Raw genomic sequence first — 19,004 nt, forward strand, 5'->3', positions numbered from 1 at the left:
ACTCTCAAGTCATCCCCAAGAAAGGGAGCTTCAAGTACCGGGAGTCAGTTATCTAGGAGGATGAGGAGATTGATGAGGATGTTACGCACCGTATAGGAGTGAAGTGGATGAAATGGAAGCTAGCATTTAGCGTCTTGTGTGACAGGAAGGTACCTCCGAAACTTGAAGGTAAGTTCTATATAGCGGTGGTTAGACCGACCATATTATATGGTGCAGAGTATTGGCCAGTCAAGAATTCTCATATCTAGAAGATGAAAGTTGCAGAAATGAGGATGTTGAGATGGATATACGGGCACACTAGGCTGGATAAGATTAGGAATGAAGATATCCGGGCGAAGATGGGCGTGGCTCCCATCAAAGACAAGATGGGGGAAGCTAGACTTAGGTGGTTCGGGCACGTGCGGAGGAGAAGCATGGATGCCCCAGAAAGGAGGTGTGAACGGCTGGCCTTGACAGGTATGAGGAAAGGTAGAGGGCGGCCAAAGAAATATTACGGGGAAGTGATCAGACAGGACCTGGTGCGGCTTCAAATTTCCGAGGATATGGTCCTTGATAGGAAGTTGTGGAGGTCGAGCATTAAGGTTGTAGGTTAGGAGGTAGGAGGCTAGCCTATGTTTTGTCATACGCTGCTAGCGACTTCAGTTATGTCCATATTAATTCTTTAGGGTTGCAGGCTAGGTCGAAGGAGGCTAGCTTGATAGTGTAGTGTCTTAGGATGCTAGTGGCTCTTGTTGTATCTATATTACTCCATTGTATCTATAGTACTGTGCCATTGTCATTATTTATTGTTATTGCTTTTCTCTTTATTTTCTGGTTATTACGTTGTCTTGTATTATCTTTCTTGCTTCCTCTGCTATTACTGCTCCACCGTCTCTTTTCATCTTCTTGAACCGGGGGTCTATCAGAAACAATCTCTCTACTCCTCTGGAGTAGGGATAAGGTCTACGTACATACTACCGTCTCCAAACCGTATTTATGGGATTCCACTGGGTTGTTGTTAGAATATCGATCCTATAAGCTTCAAATTCTGGCTTCACTTTTAAATTCATGAATTGCTCGTAAAAGTAAGCATATAGGAATAATCTGCCTTCTTCAAAAAACAAATCAACTTTCTTGAGAAAGAAACCTTTTCCTCAAAGTTGGAGAACAATAATACTACTGGACGAAGTTTTTCCCCCTCTTGCGGATGCATAATCTATTTGAGCACTTAAAAATTCAGCAGTTTCCAAACAACTTAGAGGCTCAAGTTGACAAAATAGCTTATCCTTTGCAAGGTTCATCGATAATCCTCTAGGAGCATGTTTAAGGAAATTAATGCTCAAAGGTATTTTGTTGGATGATCTTGGTACTTTTTGGGTCGGCTATTAGAGTTTAATTATATTTTAAATTGTATGAGTAAAATAGTCACTTATTAATGCGAAAATATAATTCTAGACAAAAATATCCTATCTAACACAAATAATAACTTCAGGAACGACAACTTAACTTTGAATATTTATAAGTTCAAAATCGAGTAATTGTTTCTGAAGTTTGAATGATCTGAAGTAGTAGCTCTCAATTATTAAGTATAATGTAAATTCAAAAACCATGAACTATTATTAGATTTTCTTGATATTTGCACTAGTAAGAGTTCAAAAACCAGTAATTTTTTTTGGATTTTGTATTTAAAGGTTAAAATTTACTGAATTATCATGTGAATTCAAAAATCATGAATTATTCTAGGGTTTTCTTTGATTTGACACTAATCAAGGTTCAACATCAGTAGTTTTTCCTAAATTTGATTTAAAATACTAAAGTAATAAGCTTATCAACTAAAGAAAAATATATAAATTGAAGAGAAAAAAAGATTAGGATTATGATTTTCTCAATTATCAGGATGAATGCTTAATGTGTCCAATATAATCACACCGATCTATTATCCATTGATCGTGGGTTCTCCTATTACCGCAATTATCTCTCGATCAAAAGTAGTAATTTTCTAGAATTATTCTCTCGAACTAACCCTGGCTAACAATTCAAGTGACTCACAAAGATCGTGCCAAAGTTTCATTATCTCTAATCCCACTTTTAAATCCAAGTAATTAATCTCTAAACTTACTCAGAAGTGACATTGTTCCACAACAACCTAATCAAGTATTCTTTTTCAAGCAACACATAATAAATAGGCACAGTTAATTGATGGTCATTCAAAGCAGAACGTAGTTGAATAAATAGATTATAAAAACGACTAATGATAAATAAGCATGATCAATAATTCACCCACTAATTGATTCCATCAAAACCCGAGAAGAAAAGTTTAGCTACTCATACTATTGCTCAAAAACACATAAACCATTATCAGACCAATATCCATAGAAATAATGATAGAAAAGTAGAGAAAGCTCTTCGATTCGTCTTGTGGAATGGACTTGAGAATCTTCTAGGCTCAATTTTGCTTCAACAATGGTGTTCATTGCCTTATCAGGCCAAGAATGTGGCTGAAATAAGGTTGAGCCAATTGACTAAGGTGCCCCTCAAGATAAAACGCATGCAAATTTGCCCTTGTGCTTTGCACAGGTTCTAGTTGAATTTTCCAGATTTTCCCGTGCTTTTTGAAGTTATTTCACTGCCATGGTCACAATTTTCCTTTCGTTTCTTTAGTAATTGCTTTTTAGCTTCATTATTGCTCAAATCACCTTTATTTTTCGCTCTTGGCTTCCTACGTAACAAATTTCAAATATTAAGCTCAATTGGTCATATTTCAATATACAAAAAACCTAAAAATATACCGAAGTAGGGGTAAAACATATCAGATTACATGTAAATCTAGCATATTATCAATATACTTTTCTTAAATATTTGATTCATTTGATTAAAAATGACATATATAAAAGTATAATAGAAAATGTTTTTTTTATTTACAATAGAAAAAGTTATTTTTTTTTTCATTTTTGACTTTGGCCTTCTTAAAGACTCAAGGAGAATAGCTATGGAGAAGGGCCTTTATGTCATTTGCTTTATTTATCCCGGGATCGCTGATCGGGATAAAAAAAATACTAAAATTGCAGTGTAACTAATTTTAGAATTGCTTATATCCGAAATAAAAATCCAACCGAATATGGGATTAAATAATTCCATTGGAATTATTTTTTCATTATCCCATGAACTACTCGACCCCTTAGAATGCTCTGAAATACAAAAAAAAAAAAAAAAACTCAAGAAAATACTGGAATACTGGTTATAAGTTGGTTTAAAATGAACTTATCAGTAATATAGGGACAAAAAATATAATAACAACGTATGATTTAGGGATCTAAATTGCTATTTTCCCTAAAAACAATTCTTCCAAAACGAATTCCGAAACCAAATGCCGAGTGCACAAAGCCACAAAGGTGCAAGTCGAAAACAGAACCTTAATGCAAAGAGGAATCAATATGGAATTATTTGGCCGTTAGTTTCTTTCAACCAAAAAAATTAGTTTGGAACTTCTTCATCTTGCATTTCCAGTTTTCCTTGTAGAAAATGCATGTTTCCCCGTGCAATGAGAAAACTGTGTCGGATAAGCTGCACGTTCAACTCATCTTGTCCAAAACCCCTCAACGAAAATAGTGCTCAATCTCTTATCAGACGCTTCACAGTCTCATCATCATCTCCACTTGAAGAACACTATCCTAGTATTCCTCGTACCAGAAGAACCCAACGGCACTATTTAAGCGAGCTATTATTCTCGCTAGCTAACTCCGCATTACACTACAACGTAGTCCATAGTCAAGTGATTGTTTCTGGGTTTCAAAGCAATACTTTCCTTAACAACATCTTCATTCGGGCGTATTCGAAAGCCGGATGTTTGGAATATGCCCGTACTTTGTTCGACAAAATGCCTAAAAGGGATATAATCACTTGGTCTTCAGTGATTACTATGTATACCCAAAGTGGGTATTATGAGGAGGCCTTATTGGTCTTCTCTGACTTTATAAGTAGTTATGAGGAGGACCCGAATGAGTTTCTCTTGGCTAGTGTTGTTAGCTGTTGTGGACGGTTAGGTAGTGCCGTGAAAGGTGCTCAATTGCACTGTTTTGTGCTTAAAGCTGGTTTTGATCAGTTTGTGTATGTTGGTACGTCTTTAATCGATTTTTACTCCAAGGGTGGAGATGTAGGTGCGGCAAGACTAATTTTTAATGATTTGTCCGTGAAGAATACGGCCACTTGGACCGCAATAATTGCAGCGTGTGCAAATGCGGGAAAGAGTGGACTTTCCTTGCAGCTATTGAGAAATATGTTGGAGACTGATGTTGTTCCTGATAATTATATGGTTTCAAGTATCTTGGGTGCTTGTTCGTCGCTTGAGTATCTTGAAGGAGGAAAGGAAATGCATGCATATGTGCTTAGACGAGGCGCAAAGATGGATGTTACAGTGACTGATGTTCTTATTGATTTCTATATGAAGTGTGGTAAGGTTAAGACTGCAAGGAAAGTGTTTGATCAAATGGAGGTTATTGACGCTATTTCTTGGACAACAATGATCTCTGGGTACATGCAGAATTCTTCTGACTGGGAAGCCATAAGCATGTTTAGAGATATGAACAGTTTGGGTTGGAGTCTAGATAGATTTGCTTGCAGTAGTGTACTTATCTCTTGTGGCTCGCTTGAAACTTTAGATCTGGGAAGACAAGTGCATGCTTATACCGTGAAAGCTAATGTTGATTCTGATGGCTTTGTGAAGAATAGCTTGATCGATATGTACTCAAAATGTGATTCATTTGGTGATGCAAGGAAGGCTTTTGACTGTATGGTTAATCATGATGTAATATCTTATAACACCCTTATTGAAGCTTGTTTAACGCAGGATAGGCTGTATGAAGCTTTTGAACTATTTGCTGAAATGAGAGATAATCTGATTCTTCCAAGTCTTTTGACTTTTGTTAGCCTGCTTGGTGCGTCAGCTTCACTCTTTTCCTTGGCGTTGAGTACGCAGCTTCATGCTCTCACCATAAAATTTGGTTTTTTGGCTGGCATGTTTGTTCGTAGCATCCTAATAGATGTTTACTCAAAATGTTCATCTGTTAAAGATGCAAGGCAAGTATTTAATGAGATGAATGAGAAGGATATTGCTGTATGGAATTCTATGTTGTTTGGGTATATACAACAGTGTGAAAATGAAGAGGCTCTAAAGCTCTTCCTAAAATTGCAGCATTGTTTGCAAAAGCCAAATACGTTGACTTTTGTTGCCCTCATTGCTTCTTCTAGTAACCTCGTAAGTCTCCTCCACGGTCTCCAGTTTCATAACCAGATTGTAAAAGTCGGCCTAGATTTTGATCCACATGTTACAAATGCACTGGTTGATATGTACTCCAAGTGTGGAAGCTTGGACGAAGCACAGAGGATGTTTGATTCAGCTCTCCAGAGAGATATCGCATGTTGGAATTCTATGATATCCACTTATGCACAGCATGGAGAAGCAAAAGAAGCTATTAATATGTTTGAGAAAATGATAAATGATGGACATAAGCCTAACAATGTCACTTTTGTTGGAGTGCTTTCAGCATGTAGCCATGTAGGGCTTGTTGAAGAAGGATTGCATCACTTCTATTCCATGTCCAGGTATGGTATTGAACCAGAAACAGAGCATTATGTTTGCATTGTTTCTCTCTTGGGCCGGGCTGGTAAACTGGTTGAAGCAATGCAATTCATTGAACAAATGCCCATTCCACCAGCTGCCATTGTGTGGAGGAGTTTGCTTAGTGCGTGTAGAGAAGCTGGTCATATAGACCTGGGAAAATATGCAGCATCGATGGCGATATCTATTGATCCAAAAGACAGTGGATCATATATCCTACTTTCAAATATTTTTGCGTCTAAAGGCATGTGGATCAATGTTAAAAAGTTAAGAGAGAAAATGGATAGCAACGGCGTGTTGAAAGAAACAGGGTGTAGTTGGATAGAAATAAATAATGAGGTGCATTTGTTTATTGCAAGGGACCAAAGTCATCGCCAAACTGATTTGATTTATTCATTTATGGAACTTCTGGTTCGGCATATGAAAGGGATGGAGTATGATCCTGAGGATACTACCTTCTCAAATGAGTAACCTCTCTTTGTCAGCTTTGCTGTGTATGTGAAGAGTCTTTGGTTGAATCTTATTGAGTAATTTTCTAATGGGTTTTCCCTATTTTCTTTTTGGTTTTAGTTTTCCCACTGCGTTTTCTTCTGTTGCAATGATCTATCATCCATCATTACGAAATGCCTCTTCTTTGTTTGTACTTTTCTCTAAGAATAATGACATATGGCATCATCATCTCTTCATCATTCTTCCAGAAGTTTGGATTTCGGATTTAGAGATTCTTTCTGTACTCATTACATTTTCTTATTCATGTGTCAGATATGCTATTTTCAAGAACATAAGTGAGCAAGGTGGTCGTAGATGCCCAAAATGACAATTAGAAGCAAGACATTATGTTAGGGTTCTGTTGCTGTCGAAAGGTGAGGCACTTAAGTGTTCCAATGTAATAATTGAATTTAATACATCTCAGCTTCCGATAAATCGAAATCATGGATGTTAGGAATTATAATTGTTAAGCTTTCTTAAGTTCCTTATTCTGGAAATAAATAAAATTTTGTAACTTTATCAAAAAGTTTATTACGGGAAGTATTATCACTAAACTTTTTGGTGTTCACTAAATCTCGTATTAATTCTAGAAACTGTACAGTCAAGTTTTGCACCGAACCTTCTCTGCTCAGAGAGTTTCGAATCAAGCAGGCAGAAAGTATGTGCGGTCACCAGCCCCTGATTTACATGAGTTTACTTCACCCAACGTGTCACATACTCTTATTTTCTGTCAGACACTAACAGGAGTATAAACTCTGTTAACCTTTAAAAGAGACGAGCTACTTAGAGCCTGTCCTTAAAAGTAGCTGCCTTTTCTTTTAAGCCATACTTGGACTTTCAAGTAGGTATACATTCTTTCCTTAGTCTTTAAAATTGGTCAGTCCAAAACTTCGGAAGATAAAAACTGCTTTTATGTTGATCATGCGTTATATCGTTTTCTAGTTTTTAATCTCTCTCTCTCTCTCTCTCTCTCTCTCTCTCTCTCTCTCTCTCTCTCTCTCTCTCTCTCTCTCTCTCTATCTCTCTAATTTTTTAGTGTTTAAGTTGATGGAAGTACGTTAATGGTTAGCCAATTCTGCAAACAGCAGCCAGTGTCATACTAAGATTAACTTCCTGATATAACTGGTGTGAACCATTTCCCAGTCGGTCTCATTTTGGTTTTACTGGATGCTACAGTTTTGGCTTGCTAATTTTTTTTAAGTTCCTTGGCCTATATCTCAGAATTTGCTAAAAAAAGAAGTGCCAATATACATGTTGATTAGGATATTGCAGTGCTTTCCAATCTGTATGTCTCTGAGCATGCATATATATATATGACTGGTCATACTTGGAGTAATCATGTTTTCTTTTATTTGGCAGTTTTCTTTGTTTGGCAGTGCAACTTTTGCTAGTCAGTTCAGCAACAACACTTAAACTGTGGACCAAAATGAACTGTTGCAACAATGCATCAGCTCTGAATGGAAGATATTGAAGAATCAGGTGTGACTGTTTCCTCATTATTCTTTCTATGTGGAGCTTATCATATTCCAGATGTTTGGCGAAACTATCTGGCTTTTGAGTAAATTTTCATCTTCATTTGATGATATACTGCACTTGTTTGGAGTTGGACTAGGAAGCAAATATAATCAGAATACTTTTTTGTTTATTTATTTTGAGAAATAACTGGATTTCATTTGATATGCCCTAAGGTGTAAAAAGTATGTAATATATATAATGTTGTAATATATGGGTGTATATAATGTTCTTATTCTTCTCTATCCCTACCCAACTGTCTCTATGAAAAGGTCTTTCTTCTTTATATCAAAAGAATATTTAAGCTAAAGGTATCTCGTCACTCCCCACATCCCATTCTATATTAGATATCATCTTCTATTCCTCTCACTCCAGATTGTCTAAAAGAGGCCTAATGATGCTATTCTGAATGTTGCTTCTTTTTCTTCCAACTCGCCTGTCTCCACTACTCTTCTCGGAGTATCCCACTAATATTACATATCGAGAAAAGTAAACTCCATAGTAGGATAGCAATGATAAAAATGGTTTCTCTTCACCGCACTCCCTACACATACAATAAAAACTGACGACAATCCTCCTCCATCAACTACTAGAATTGCATTTCATACCACCCACCAAGTGATTCAAGCTACTATGGTGCCATTGTACTCCATATTCTATTCTATACCTCTTTCTTACCACATCTTCGTGATATAAGCAAGGAAAAACGAAAACAATATTAGCAATAGAAAAGAGAAAAAGAAGATTGAAATTAGACATAAACTTGATTATAATAGCCAACAAATGTTAAAGAGAACCAAATACCTTCTATTATAGAGTCAAAATAGCACCTAATTTTATGAAACCCTAAAGAGGAATGATCTGTCAAAAGGAATGATTCTTCAAACAAGCTCCATTGTAGTTTTCAAGCAACAAAGGCATAGCCAATTCTTACAAGAGCGTTCTAATATCATCAAAGTCTAAAAAGCTAAAGACCCTAACAAAAATTATATATACTAAGGGTTACATAAGACATAAGTAATTACCTAAAATGGCCCTTAGACCACAATTTCAATAAAATAAATTAAATGGGCTGGTGTGGCAGTCGCCCTATGCTGTCCAGTGATGGTGTGTGATCGTCATTCGCCTTGGGGCAGCCCACTTTGCTCTTTGATGCTTGTTCCTTGGAGCCTCGGTCTTGGTCTTCCTTCTTGAATTCCACTTTGTGCTGTGAAAACTGCAAAAGCAAATTACCTATTGATGTTGGGCATATTTATTTATGTTCTAAAAACTGCAAAAGCATCCTATTTTTACTGTCCTTTGAGTGTTTTTTGTGTTAAATATGCCCAACTATGCTTAATTGTTTGCTTTTGTGGGCTTATGAAGTTATTAACGGCAATCCAGGAACAATTTGGACCAAAATGGATAAAAATGAGGTTCCGGGGAAGTTGCGCTCTACGCAATTATCGCCCACAAAGGACCTGGAGCACAAACAGCTTACACTATGGCACGAGTATAGTGTGGAGCACGAATTTTGAAGCCTGGCCAGCATAGTCTCGGTTCATCATGTGAATATCGGGTAAAGGGAGGCCCCATGCCAATTTCAATTCACACTATAGCATGATTGGCGCGAGCAGCAGCATCTTTGGATGACCTCGAGAAAAAGCGATTACAGGACCATTGGGTTTAAAGCGCAAGTACCTTGTGAAGGTCATTTACACCCTCGCCTTAGTCGAGCAATAATGCAAGTATGGCGTGAAGAACGAATTACGGGGAAAAAGTTTTGAGTGTGTTATGGTCAAAATGGGATTTTTACCCAATTTAAAAGCTCCTAGCCCAGCAGAGAGAAGAATGCAGAGGAAGCAAGAGGCGATTTGGAGCTTAACTTGGTTGTAGAGTTCTTTCTTTTTCCTTCCATCTAATGATTTCTATATTATTTTAGGAACTATTTGTGATTGTTATTATGGCTACGTGTGCTTGGACTCCTAATTTCTAGGGTTATGGGATCCTGACATGAATGTTGAAGTTTGATGTTTTCTTGATGCTAATTATTTGATTTCTTAATCACCAATACGACACTATATATGCATCTTGATTTTAACTTGAAAAAAGGATCTTTTAATTGCAATAAGATTGAATAGGACAAGTTCATGAACCTAGGCATTAAGACATGATTCACAAATAGGATAGAAATATATTCTCTCCGTCCACTTTTACTTGTTACGTTTCGCTTTTCGAGAGTCAAATTACATTAACTTTGGCTAACGTTTTAACATGTATTTATTCACCGTATTGATATGAGAAATTATAAATTATAGTACTTTTCGTATAGTTTCTGAATATCTAAATTTTAATTTTAAAATGTTAAGAAAATCTAATGCAATTTAGTTTAAAGAATGAGTCAAATTGACTCTCGAAAAGTGAAAAGTGACAAATAAAAATGAACAGGGGAATACTACCTATGTGTCTTGCTTAATAATTAATTACATGATTTTTTTATGCTGTTCTTAATACATCTACTCTCATAGAAACATAGGGTTTAAATTACTAAAATAGGTGAATAGAGATTAAAAGATTTCTCTGAGTATAACTAAACATGTAGATTGAGAATCTCACGAAAATGTCAAAAAGAGGTCCAAATTTACCAACCTCTAGCCATTAGTCACAAACTTACCGAAATTAGTCAAGCGCCTATAAAAATTAAAAACCCAGATAAATAAGGATTCATTCTCGCCGAGAATCATGCGCAAAGATCTCCTTCCATATTTTTAAGCGTGATCAGTAACATTAGATGTAAGATGGAAAGAAAATTTAATGGATGAAGTAGCAAACAAGGTGATGAAACAAAAAAAAAAAAAACAAATACAACATTCCAATAACCTAAGCAAAAGGGGACCTTTTTAATGGGCAAAATTGAATTTCATTGAAACAAATAGATGAGTCACTATACAAATTTTTTGAGAATGATTGGAGGTGATTTAGACTGGTTTTGACTTAAAACTCGTAGTTGAAATCGAGTTTAAAAATTTCTCTATGACATATGAATCAAACATGTATCTCACATACAGGTATACATGGATATACATTATATACATATTTGATATACATGTGATACATAAAAGATACATGTGCGATACATAGTGAGATACACATATCACCTTCTTCGATGTTCATCTTGTGTACTTCGAATTTGACTTAAATTTCAATTCAAAATGCCTAAAATCTCCATCAAATCATCCCAAAATTGGAATTCACATTCCTTAAGATGTACCCAATCTATTCCATCAATAACCACTCGAAATAAATTTCAATTTTGAAAACCCAAATTTTTGAATTCAAAATTAAGCAATCTTCAATAGTTGCCATGCGTTTTCAGTTTAATTCTCGGGGTAGGCCTGAGGCAGAGTCGTTTGATGCAGTTATTACAAGTACTATCTTAGTCTATCATAGAGATGCCTCGGTGTTCTTTGATCCAGGTTCTACATATTCTTATATGTGTTTATATTTTGCATTGCATTGGAGAATGCCTCGTAATTCTCTTGATATTCTTGTTTCTATATTTATACCCATTGGGGATTATAATGGTAGATTGAGTGTATTGCTCTTGTGTGGTTACCATTAATGGTTTTGATAACGTAGATGACCTCTTATTGTTGGATATGGTGGATTTCGAGGTTATTCTTGGTATGAATTGGTTGTCCCCGTATCATGCTATCTTTGATTATCACGCCAAGACTGTAACCTTAGCTATGATAGGCTTGCCTAGATTAAAGTGGAGAGGGACCCTTGGCAATTCTACGAGTAGGGTGGTATCATTCTTAAAGGCTCAACGCATGGTTGAGAAGGGGTAACAAGCATATCTGAATTACATTTTAGCTTCTAGTACAAAGGTTCCTTATATGGACTCAGTACCGGTAGTAAAGGAGTTCCCTAGACGTATTTCTTGCAGATTTATCGGGCATACCACCCGACAGGGATATTGACTTTTGCATTGATTTGGTTTCGAGCACGTAGCCCAATTCTATTCCACCATACCATATGGATCCAACTGAGTTGAAGGAATTGAAAGATCAGTTATAGGTTTTGCGTAAGGATTAATTAGACAGAGTGTTTCTCCCTGGGGTGAATCAGTGTTATTTGTAAATAAGAAGGGTGGTTCTATGAGGATGTGCATTGATTATCAATAGCTGAATAAGGTTAATATCAAGAACAAGTATCCATTTCCTTGTATTGAGATTTGTTAGATCAGCTTTAGGGTGCGAAGATGTTCTCCAATATTGATTTGAGATCTTGCTATTATCAGGTGAAAATTAGGGCATTAAATGTCCCTAAGACAACTTTTAGGACTCCCTATGGTCATTATGAGTTCTTGGTGATGTCATTTGGTTTTACTAATGCTCCAGTGACTTTCATGGATTTTATGAACCATGTGTTCAAACCGCATTTGGATTCTTTTGTGACTGTGTTCATTGATTGTATTCTAGTTAACTCTAGTAGTAAAGATAATCATGAACAATACTTGCGGAGATTTTGAAGGATTGTTAGCTTTATGCCAAGTTTTGAAGTGTGAGTTTTTGTTGTACTCAGTTGCATTCCTGGGTCATGTTGTGTCTAGTGATGGTATTAAAGTTGATCCTAAGAAGATTGAGGCAGTTTAGAATTCGCCTATACCCACTTCAGCTATTGAGATCTGTAGTTTCTTGGGTTTGGCGAGCTACTATTGCTGCTTTGTTGAGGGGTTCTCATTTTTTAAAGCTCCATTGACCAAGTTGACTCAGATGGTTTGATGAGTGTAAGGAGAGACATCAGAATCTCAAGGTTGCTTTGACTACAACTTCAGTATTGGTGTGCCAACGAGTTCAAGGCCTTATATTGTTATGCTTTGAACGTTGGGCTTAGTACATTTTTGATACAGGATGGTAGGGTGATTGCCTATGCATCTTGTCAATTAAATACCCATGGGAAGAATTAGCATGTGCATGATTTAGAGTTGGCAGCTGTTGTACACACACTCAAAATTTAGAGTCACTACTTTTATGGCATGTAATGTGAGGTTTATATTGATAATCGGAGTCTCCAATACTTGTGCAAGCAAATTTATTTGAATTTGAGGCAGTGAAGGTGGTTGGAATTGTTGAAAGACTATAATATCACTATCTTGTATCATCAGGACAAGACAAATATGGTAACTGGCGCCTTGAGTAGAAAGGAGGAGGCTATGGGTAGCTTAACATTAATACCAGCAGTAGAGTGGCCATTGGTTATGGATGTTCAGGCCTTTGCTAACAAGATTGTGAGATTGGACATTTCTGAGCCTAGTAGGGTTCTTGCTTGTGTTGTGGCGTAGTTGTCTTTGTTAGAGCAGATCAAAGCTTTCCTTTATGATAATCCTTATTTATTGGTGTTTAAAGAAACGGTGTAGCAGGGTGGATCAAAGAAGGTTATGATTGTAGATGATGGTGTTATGCGGCTTCAAAGTCGGATTTGTGTTCCAAATATTGATAGTTTGAGAGAGTTGATTCTTGAGGAGGCTCATAGCTCACGGTATTTTATTCATCCAGATGTCACAAAGTTGTACTGTGACTTGAAGTAGCATTACTAGTGGTAGAAGATAAAGACGGATATTGTTGGGTGTGTTTCACGATATTTGAATTTCAAGTAGGTGAAGTATGAATATTAGAAACTAGGTGGTTGGCCATAGAGGTTGGTTATACCGGAGTGGAAGTGGGAGCACATTACTATGCCACAGACTTTGAGAAAGTTTGATGTTGTTTGGGCTATTGTGGAAAAATTGACCAAATCCGCATATTTTATTTCGGTGATGTCTTCTTACACTTCTGAGAGGTTAGCTCAAATCCACATTAGAGATATTTTTTGTTTGCATGATGGGCGTATTTTCTATCATTTAAGACAGTTTACACAGTTTACTTTGCACTTTCGGAGAGTTGTTCAACGAGAATTGGGCACGTAGGTGGAGCTCACCACTGCATTTCACCCACATACGGATGGCCATTCGGACAGGACTATCCAGATCCTTGAGGACATGTTTAGGGCCTATGTTATTGATTATGGAGGCCAGTGGGACCAATTCCTACAATTGGCGGAGTTTGCCCACAACAACTACTAGTCTAACATTCATATGGCACTGTATGAGGCTTTATACGGTAAGCAATATTGTTCTCATACTGGTTGGTTTGAGCCTTGTGAGACTAGGATGTTGAATACAGACTTGGTTCGTGATGCCTTAGATAAGGTGAAGTTGTTTCAGGATTATCTTCTAACAACTCATAGTAGGCAGAAGGGTTATGCGAGTATGAGGGTCTGTGATGTGGCTTTTATAGAGGGCGAGAATGTACTTTTGAAAGTTTCACCTATGATGGCGATAATGAGATATGAGAAGAAAGGCAAGTTGATCCCCAAGGTTTATTGGTCCGTTTAAGGTGTTAGAGAAAGTTGAAGAGGTTGCTTATAGGCTTGAATTGCTTCCTAGCCTTACAGGGGTACATATGGTATTTCATATTTTTATGCTTCGAAAGTATCATGAAGATAAGTTGCATGTATTGATGAGAATTTGACTTATAAAGTAGGTTGGTAGGTTCAAAAATTGAGATCTAAAGATATTTCTTCTATGAAAGTGCTTTAGAAAGGGCTACTAATTGAGGAGGCTACTTGGGAGTTCAATCAAACATGAGGAGTATATATCCGTATCTTTTTGCCATTTCAGGTACATTCCTATGTTTGTTCGAGAGCGAACATCTCTTTTAAAGGTGTAGAATGTAACAATACGATAGGTAATTTTACATTCTATCTTTTCATTTCGTGCTTTGAGACTTCGAATAGCCTTATTTGATAATTTATGACTTGCGTGCGTGGTCCGTTTTGATTTTCAGAAAGTTTAAATGTGATTTTTTTAAAAATAAAACTTGATTTTGAAACTTAAAAGTTATTAGAGTTGACCACTGTCAACAATCTTGGTATATGACTTTGGATCGACGTTTTGATGATTCCGATAGGTGTGTATGATGATTTTGGACTTGTACGCATGTTTGGTTAGTTCCTAAGGCCCTTTTGGGCACTTATTGTGGAAAGTTGAAGAAATGAGTTTATTAACTTTGAAACCTCTGAGTTTTGATGGTTGATTCTTGATGTTATTTTGATGTTTTAAGCTTACATGCGAGTTTGTGTGAGATTATATATTTGTATGGATGCTTGGAATGTGGCCCAAGGGGCTCAGGTGAGTTTTGAATTGGTTTCAGGCTAATTTTGCTAAGTTTAGGATATTTGGTGATACAGATATCACATTTGTGATGGTCTACTCGCTAATGCGAGTTTCACATTTGCGAATAAAGACTAGCATTTGCAATGGGGGAATGGGAAGGCCAGTTTCGTAATTGCGAAGCTGGTGTTGCATTTACGACCATCGCAATTGCGAGGAGGATATCAAAATTTCAACCTCTGAGTCTTTGAGGCCGCTTCGCATTTGCGACCATAAGGGTCGCAATTGCAAGCTACACAATTGCAAAAAAGAGTTCACAATTGCGACATCTACAACTAGGTACAAATAGGAGATTTTAGGATTAGCTCATTTTATTCTATTTTGAAGCCTAGACTTCACCTAAAGGAGATTTTGGAGAGCAATTTCTTCCTTACTTAAGGGTTAATAACTTTAACTTATTTTTGATTAATTCCCATTGCTTTGCATAGATTATCTGTCATGATATAATTTCCACCATAGTATGTGATGGCACCTAACCCTGCTGTTAGGCAAGCCAATGATAAACCACCAATACAATCATCCATTCATATCACTTTTAAAATAAATAATCTCTTTAATAAAGCAAAATTTAGTTTTGAAACCATGGAAAGATACTTTCATTTCTATTATGTCAAGAAGTGTGAACGAAAATACTTTCATTTCCATTATGTCAAGAAATGTGAACGAAACATAAAGCATAATGAAATATGTATGAAGTACAACCATAGAAATCTACTAATAATCTCCAAAATCTGATGTCACAAGTGCATGTGCATCTAGTAGAATATAAAAAATCACAATAACTACCGTTTGGAATAAAATAGAAATAAATAAATACAGCGGGAAGGAGACTTCGAGTGCTGCGGGTCGAAGCATGGAAACAACTCACCACTAAGTCTCACGCAAATGAGGCTACGCGCCCGAGTGACCACATGAAGTACATGTCTTAGTACCTGCACAATTAGTGCAGAAGTGTAGTATGGGTACGTAAATCAACTCGTATCTAGTAAGTATCTAGTTTAACGTCGAAGAAGTAGTAACGATGGATCGACGTCGACACTTACTAGTAGTCCAATGACAATGTACATAAAGTAGACAGGTATGAAATACATCAAGTAACAACGCAATAGATAGTTATAAATAATATGAATCTCAAGTAAGAATAATTGAAAAATCATCAAATACCATAACTACCACCAAGAAAACAAGGACAACAAATATTAAGTACAATGTCAAATCTCTATCCAGGAAAACTCATATGTATGCTGACTCCCTATCGTATATTAAGTACGAGTCTATCGATGCAAAGAACGCGATCCCATAAGAATAGTATTACATAATATCGCCGAGGCGAAATGGCCCGATTCCATAATGGTATTTCATAACAATGCCGAGGCAAACAACTCGATCCCATAATGATATCTCATAATACTGCCGAGGCGAACATCCTTATCCCATAAGAATATTCAACACCGTTGCCGAGGTGGCCTGATCCTATAAGAATATTGAAACTTTCTCACTCGTGAAGATATGTGCGAGTCGAGAAGACATGGGATTACCGATCACATGAACATAACACGAGGATAGGAATGCAATAGAAAAACATAATTATTACCATTCATCAAATATCCCACAAAATTCAAAGTAAAGAGGCTCGGTCGATACATAAACTAGTCTCAATCTCAGTTATAAATTCAAGTAATTAAACAACAAGTTTAATTCAAGTAGTATATTTAAGGCATGGTGTAGGCCTAAATATACCTAAAAAAGACATAATCTAATTACGCACGGACTCTCATTACCTCGTACATATGTAGCACCCATAACACATAACACACTACAATTAAAATACCTACCGGGATAATTCCCTCTTATGAGATCAGACAAGAGCCTCACCATGCTTCCAAGTCCACTACACGGCTCCCACACCTCTATAATCACCTCAAATCGATGCCGAACAAACTGAAACTAGTAAAAGGACATACAAACCAATCAATATATGCTCAAAAACTCATAATTTAACTATTAGAGTCAATTCCCAACCCCACTCGAAAAGTCAACCTAGGGCTCACATGCCTGGATTCCAGAAATGTTCGAAGAAAAATGTTACCATGGCATTACGAACTAACATATATAATTTATACTCAATTACATAATCAATTTCATGGTCAAATCCTATTTTTACCAAATTCTAATTGTTTCACCAAAATCCCGAAATTCTATTAATTTTCATGTTAAAATCCATACCTAACCCATGTATTTAATTCATGATAGATAGAAATCATTTACCTTACGATACTTGATGAAATCCCCCTCCAAAGAGCTCCCAAATCACTCAAGCCAAGAGAAAAATAAGGGAAATAATCCTAAGTCCCGTATTAAAATCACATACTACCCAGGGGTTCTTCATTGCGATTGCGGAAGAAGTCTCGTGATCGCGAAGAACAAACTGGCCCTTCCCAAAAGTTGCTCATTGTATTCGCAAAACCAAGGTCGCGTTCACGATGCACACAACCTAACTAACACTCCATGTTCGCGGTCAACCCAGCTGCATTCATGAAGGCTAACGCCTTCCTACCCCTGCAAATCCTCTTACGCAATCGTAAATTCCTTCACGCGATCACGAAGGCCAACTTCCTTCCTGGCCCAAACTAGTAACCCATCGAGTTCGCGACTTTAGACCCGTGAACACGAAATACTACCAAGCCACCCTCCATGATCGCGATGCCCTCTACATGATCACATTGAACAATTCCCTTTTAGCCCCACATAGCTCTCTGTGATCGCGATGCCATCTCTGCGATCGCGATTCACACCAGACACCAACAAAATTTGCCAACTTCAACCTTGTTGCGGGTGGTCTGAAACTTACCTGAGCCACCCGAGGCCTTGTCCAAGTATTTTAACATGTCCATAAACATGCTACAGACCTAGTCGAAGTCTCGGGACACATAAAATAACATTGAAACCAAGAATTGCACCTTAAAACCAAATTAATCAACTTCTAAACTTCAAACTTCTTCCAACTTACTCCGAACGTGACAAATCATACTTAGACAACTCGGAATGACACCAAATTTTACACACAGGTCCAATATGACAATACAAACCTACTCCTAGGCTCGAAATGCCAAGCAAGATCCGATAACACCAAAGTCTACTTCAAGTCAAACGTAGAAAACTCTTAAACCTTCAAAAGGCCAACTTCGGACAATAACGACCCAAATCTATTATAGGTCGTGATGGCGCCCATCACCATTGCTAGGCAAGCCAATAGTAAACAATCTAGTGATTTCCCATTTTTAATAAGTTTGCTAAGTAAATAACTCTCCTTAATTTAAAAATTTAATAAATAGCAGGTTTAAGATAATTAAAAGGAGAGTAGCTGAGTGAAATCATACCATAAAGATAAAACCAAAACCGCAAGTCTACTAGTGTGTGTGCCAAGACCTGGTATCACAAGTGTATGGGATACTAGTAGAATATACAAAAGATTACTGCTCTACTGTCTGAAATGAAACATACAGAACAATAAATAAAAGAAAGACTCCTGCTGCTGCAGAACAGTTCGGAAGGGAAGCTCACTGTGTAGTCTTGTAACAGGGATCAAGTATGTGCACCAGACTGATATCCAAATGCACCTACCTCAGATCCTGCACATTTAAGTGCAGAAGTGCAGCGTGAGTACATAAACAACATGTACCTAGTAAGTATCCAGTATAACCTCAAAGAAGTAGTGACGAGGGGTCAACTTTGACACTTACTATGGGCTAACAATAAGATGTCAAAATAATAACTAAGCATGAATTATATTTCAGAAAAATCAAGTTTGCCTGAATTATAAATATAGCAGAAAACTCAATAACAGGAAAAGTAAACACTTTTTCCGCTAAGAATATATCTCAAGTTTGCCTTTCATCATTTAGCAAATTTATATTTCAAGTCAATGAACAAAATCAAATTATAATTGGTTCCAAAGATTTATCACACGCAATTCATGTCGAGGTCGTACGACCCAATCCAACATAATATTTAAACTGTGCACTATCGAGGATCGAACGACACGAACCATAGATGCATCTATATGCTACTGAGGCATTCGGCCTGCTCCACAATAGAAAATATTTCAAAGAAAACACAAATTCTCAATAACGATCAAGTGTCTCATTCACA

At 36.9% G+C, this 19,004-nt stretch overlaps 1 protein-coding gene across 5 annotated transcripts; it reads left to right on the forward strand.

Moving 5' to 3' along the window:
- The first annotated feature begins 3,160 nt into the window (after window positions 1-3,160).
- Window positions 3,161-9,028, forward strand: LOC107777607 (pentatricopeptide repeat-containing protein At4g39530-like). Of its 5 annotated transcripts, none has more exons than XM_075244809.1 (4): window positions 3,161-6,123; window positions 6,359-6,459; window positions 7,445-7,564; window positions 8,981-9,028. In XM_075244809.1, the coding sequence occupies exon 1, from the start codon at window positions 3,506-3,508 to the stop codon at window positions 6,065-6,067; it is 2,562 nt and encodes an 853-aa protein (XP_075100910.1). In that variant the 5' UTR covers window positions 3,161-3,505; the 3' UTR covers window positions 6,068-6,123; window positions 6,359-6,459; window positions 7,445-7,564; window positions 8,981-9,028. The 5 variants fall into 5 exon arrangements, with proteins under 5 accessions (XP_075100910.1, XP_075100909.1, XP_016453146.2 ...); XM_075244808.1 differs by having other exon boundaries at window positions 3,162-6,090; XM_016597660.2 differs by having other exon boundaries at window positions 3,162-6,063.
- Window positions 9,029-19,004: the final 9,976 nt, after the last annotated feature.

Source organism: Nicotiana tabacum, chromosome 22 (assembly GCF_000715075.1).
Source record: "Nicotiana tabacum cultivar K326 chromosome 22, ASM71507v2, whole genome shotgun sequence".
In the NCBI taxonomy this organism is placed as follows: Eukaryota; Viridiplantae; Streptophyta; class Magnoliopsida; order Solanales; family Solanaceae; genus Nicotiana; species Nicotiana tabacum.